The sequence below is a fragment of the Homarus americanus genome, unplaced genomic scaffold (genome assembly GCF_018991925.1).
Source record: "Homarus americanus isolate GMGI-L3 unplaced genomic scaffold, GMGI_Hamer_2.0 scaffold34921, whole genome shotgun sequence".
In the NCBI taxonomy this organism is placed as follows: domain Eukaryota; kingdom Metazoa; phylum Arthropoda; class Malacostraca; order Decapoda; family Nephropidae; genus Homarus; species Homarus americanus.
Window position 1 is genome coordinate 14,741,410 of NW_024741901.1, and position 4,342 is coordinate 14,745,751.

A 4,342-nucleotide genomic window follows, 5' to 3' on the forward strand; every position below is an offset into this window, starting at 1 on the left:
ACACACACACACACACACACACACACACACACACACACACACACATTAATATAATTCCTCCACTCCAAAATCCACCTGCTCACCAACCAAATCCTACACCCACTCACCCATTACCTATCCACTCATACATTCACCCATTCAACCACATATTAATTTACTCAACTGTTGACTCACTCATTCACCCATTCACCCATTCACCCCACCCATCCAATTAAAACCCCACTTACTCACCTACCCATCCTCCCACCCACTGATTCACTCACTTATCCATCTACCCACCAAGTAACTGGAGGGGCCAACACCACCACCAGCTAGCCTCACGTGAGTCACTTCCGTCCAGACATCATTTCAATGGTCTTTGCGTTTTAAATAGTTCATAGTATATATTTAAAGTTATTTGTCATTTCTGTTCATTATTTATTTCAATTAATTTCACGTCCTTGCTTTGATTATCTTCTTTAAAATAATTGTTTCATGGCTCCTCTCATATATGTAGGTTTAAGGAAATTTTCCTTACACTACCAAGGTCGTTTATGTAGAGTCGTGTATGTCGTCTGTGTCATCTGTTTCATCAGTGTCGTCAGTGTCACCTGTTTCATCAGTGTTCTCAGTGTTGTCTGTGTCATCTGTTTCATCAGTGTCGTCTGTGTTATCTTTTTCATCAGTGTTCTCAGTGTTGTCTACGACATCTGTTTCATCAGTGTCGTCAGTGTCATCTGTTTCATCAGTGTTCTCAGTGTTGTCTGTGTCATCTGTTTCATCAGTGTCGTCTGTGTCATCTGTTTCATCAGTGTCGTCTGTGTCATCTGTTTCATCAGTGTCGTCAGTGTCATCTGTTTCATCAGTGTCGTCTGCGTCATCAGTGCTCTCAGTGTCGTCAGTGTCATCTGTTTCATCAGTGTTCTCAGTGTCGTCTGTGTCATCTGTTTCATCAGTGTCGTCAGTGTCATCTGTTTCATCAGTGTCGTCAGTGTCATCTGTCATCAGTGTCGTCTGCGTCATCAGTGCTCTCAGTGTCGTCAGTGTCATCTGTTTCATCAGTGTTCTCAGTGTTGTCTGCGTCATCTGCTTCCATCAGTGTCGTCGCGTCATCTGTTTCCATCAGTGTTCTCAGTGTCGTCTGTGTCATCTGTTTCATCAGTGTCGTCAGTGTCATCTGTTTCATCAGTGTTCTCAGTGTTGTCTGTGTCATCTGTTTCATCAGTGTCGTCTGTGTCATCTGTTTCATCAGTGTTCTCAGTGTTGTCTGTGTCATCTGTTTCATCAGTGTCGTCTGTTTCATCAGTGTTCTCAGTGTTGTCTGTGTCATCTGTTTCATCAGTGTCGTCTGTTTCATCAGTGTTCTCAGTGTTGTCTGTGTCATCTGTTTCATCAGTGTCGTCAGTGTCATCTGTTTCATCAGTGTTCTCAGTGTCGTCAGTGTCACCTGTTTCATCAGTGTTCTCAGTGTTGTCTGTGTCACCTGTTTCATCAGTGTCCTCAGTGTCGTCTGTGTCATCTGTTTCATCAGTGTCGTCAGTGTCATCTGTTTCATCAGTGTTCTCAGTGTTGTCTGTGTCATCTGTTTCATCAGTGTTCTCCGTGTCGTCTGTGTCATCTGTTTCATCAGTGTCGTCAGTGTCATCTGTTTCATCAGTGTTCTCAGTGTCGTCTGTGTCATCTGTTTCATCAGTGTCGTCAGTGTCGTCTGTTTCATCAGTGTTCTCAGTGTCGTCTGTGTCATCTGTTTCATCAGTGTCGTCAGTGTCATCTGTTTCATCAGTGTTCTCAGTGTTGTCTCTGTCATCTGTTTCATCAGTGTTCTCCGTGTCGTCAGTGTCATCTGTTTCATCAGTGTTGTCTGTGTCGTCTGTTTCATCAGTGTCGTCAGTGTCATCTGTTTCATCAGTGTCGTCTGTTTCATCTGTTTCATCAGTGTCGTCAGTGTCATCTGTTTCATCAGTGTCGTCTGCGTCATCTGTTTCATCAGTGTCGTCTGTGTCATCTGTTTCATCAGTGTCGTCTGTGTCATCTGTTTCATCAGTGTCGTCAGTGTCATCTGTTTCATCAGTGTCGTCAGTGTCATCTGTTTCATCAGTGTCGTCTGTTTCATCTGTTTCATCAGTGTCGTCTGTGTCATCTGTTTCATCAGTGTCGTCTGTGTCATCTGTTTCATCAGTGTCGTCTGTGTCATCTGTTTCATCAGTGTCGTCTGTGTCATCTGTTTCATCAGTGCTGTCGAGTGTCGTCAGTGTCATCTGTTTCATCAGTGTCGTCTGTGTCATCTGTTTCATCAGTGTCATCTGTGTCATCAGTGTCATCCAGTGTCGTCTGTCATCTGTTTCGTAAAGTGTTCTCGGTGTCGTCCGGTATCATCTGTTTCATCAGTGTCGTCAGTGTCATCCTGTTTCATCAGTGTCGTCAGTGTCATCTGTTTCATCAGTGTCGTCAATGTCATCCTGTTTCATCAATTGTCGTCGGTGTCATCTGTTTCATCAGTGTCGTCAGTGTCATCTGTTTCATCAGTGATCGTCGAGTGATAAATCATTTCATCAGTGTCGTCAGTGTCCATCTGTTTCATCAGTGTCGTCTGTATGTCTAACTTTCATCGGTGTCGTCTGTGTCATCTGTTTCATCAATTATCTCAGTGTCGTCAGTGTCATCTGTTTCATCGAGTGTCGTCTGTGTCATCTGTTTCATCAGTGTCATCTGTGTCATCAGTGTCATCAGTGTCGTCTGTGTCATCTGTTTCATCAGTGCTCTCAGTGTCGTCAGTGTCATCTGTTTCATCAGTGTCGTCCAGTGTCATCTGTTTCATCAGTGCTCTCCGGTGTCGTCAGTGTCATCTGTTTCATCGGTGTCGTCTGTGTCATCTGTTTCATCAGTGTCGTCAGTGTCATCTGTTTCATCCGGTGTCGTCAGTGTCATCTGTTTCATCAGTGTCGTCTGTGTCATCTGTTTCATCAGTGTCGTCAGTGTCATCTGTTTCATCAGTGCTCAGTGTCGTCCGTCATCTGTTTCATCAGTGTCGTCAGTGTCATCTGTTTTCATCAGTGCTCTCAGTGTCGTCAGTGTCATCTGTTTTCATCAGTGTCGTCGGTGTCATCTGTTTCATCGAATTGTCGTCGGTGTCATCTGTTTCATAAGTGTCGTCAGTGTCATCTGTTTCATCAGTGTCGTCAGTGTCATCCTGTTTCATCAGTGTCGTCGAGAGTGTCATCTGTTTCATCAGTGTCGTCTGTGTCATCTGTTCATCAGTGCTCTCAGTGTCGTCATTGTCATCTGTTTCATCGAATTGTCCGTCGGTGTCACCTGTTTCATCAGTGCTCTCAGTGTCGTCAGTGTCATCTGTTTTATCAGTGCCGTCAGTGTCACCTGTTTCATCAGTGCTCTCAGTGTCGTCAGTGTCATCTGTTTCATCAGTGTCGTCAGTGTCATCTGTTTCATCAGTGCTCTGTTATGTCAGTGTCATCTGTTTCATCGTGTCGTCAGTGTCATCTGTTTCCATCAATTGTCGTCGAAGTCACCTGTTTCATCAGTGCTCTCAGTGTCGTCAGTGTCATCTATTTTATCCGTGCCCGTCAGTGTCACCTGTTTCATCAGTGCTCTCAGTGTCGTCCTGTGTCATCTGTTTCATCAGTGTCGTCAGTGTCATCTGTTTCATCAGTGCTCTCAGTGTCTCGTCATCCATCTGTTTCATCAGTGTCGTCAGTGTCATCTGTTTCATCAGTGTCGTCAGTGTCATCTGTTTCATCAGTGTCGTCAGTGTCATCTGTTTCATCAGTGTCGTCAGTGTCATCTGTTTCATCGGTGTCGTCAGTGTCATCTGTTTCATCAGTGTCGTCGAGTGTCATCTGTTTCATCAGTGTCGTTTGTGTCATCTGTTTCATCAGTGCTCTCCAGTGTCGTCAGTGTCATCTGTTTCATCAGTAATGGAAGTCAGTGTCACCTGTTTCATCAGTGCTCTCAGTGTCGTCAGTGTCATCGTTTTATCAGTGCCGTCAGTGTCACCTGTTTCATCAGTGCTCTCAGTGTCGTCAGTGTCATCTGTTCATCAGTGTCGTCAGTCATCTGTTTCATCAGTGTCGTCTGTGTCATCTGTTTCATCAGTGTCGTCAGTGTCATCTGTTTCATCCGGTGTCATCAGTGTCATCTGTTTCATCAGTGTTCTCAGTGTCGTCAGTGTCATCTCTGTTCATCAGTGTCGTCAGTGTCATCTGTTTCATCCAGTGCTCTCAGTGTTGTCTGTCATCTGTTTCATCAGTGTCGTCTGCGTCATCTGTTTCATCAGTGCTCTCAGTGTCGTCAGTGTCATCTGTTTCATCAATTGTCGTCAGTGTCATCTGTTTCATCAGTGTCGTCA

The 4,342-nt window shown here is 44.6% G+C and overlaps 3 protein-coding genes across 3 annotated transcripts; all 3 read right to left on the reverse strand.

Annotated features, from left to right (window-relative positions):
* Nucleotides 1-531: 531 nt before the first annotated feature.
* On the reverse strand, nucleotides 532-1,065 carry LOC121876120 (phosphopantothenoylcysteine decarboxylase subunit VHS3-like). The gene is made up of 2 exons (XM_042381058.1): nucleotides 867-1,065; nucleotides 532-770 (listed from the first exon to the last, which is right to left on the reverse strand). The coding sequence occupies exons 1-2, from the start codon at nucleotides 1,063-1,065 to the stop codon at nucleotides 532-534; spliced, it is 438 nt and encodes a 145-aa protein (XP_042236992.1).
* A 23-nt stretch (nucleotides 1,066-1,088) lies between these two features.
* On the reverse strand, nucleotides 1,089-2,733 carry LOC121876121 (cysteine-rich, acidic integral membrane protein-like). Its single transcript, XM_042381059.1, has 2 exons — nucleotides 2,583-2,733; nucleotides 1,089-1,894 (listed from the first exon to the last, which is right to left on the reverse strand). The coding sequence occupies exons 1-2, from the start codon at nucleotides 2,731-2,733 to the stop codon at nucleotides 1,089-1,091; spliced, it is 957 nt and encodes a 318-aa protein (XP_042236993.1).
* A 283-nt stretch (nucleotides 2,734-3,016) lies between these two features.
* LOC121876122 (phosphopantothenoylcysteine decarboxylase subunit VHS3-like) lies at nucleotides 3,017-4,113 on the reverse strand. Its single transcript, XM_042381060.1, has 3 exons — nucleotides 3,991-4,113; nucleotides 3,571-3,697; nucleotides 3,017-3,417 (listed from the first exon to the last, which is right to left on the reverse strand). The coding sequence occupies exons 1-3, from the start codon at nucleotides 4,111-4,113 to the stop codon at nucleotides 3,017-3,019; spliced, it is 651 nt and encodes a 216-aa protein (XP_042236994.1).
* Nucleotides 4,114-4,342: the final 229 nt, after the last annotated feature.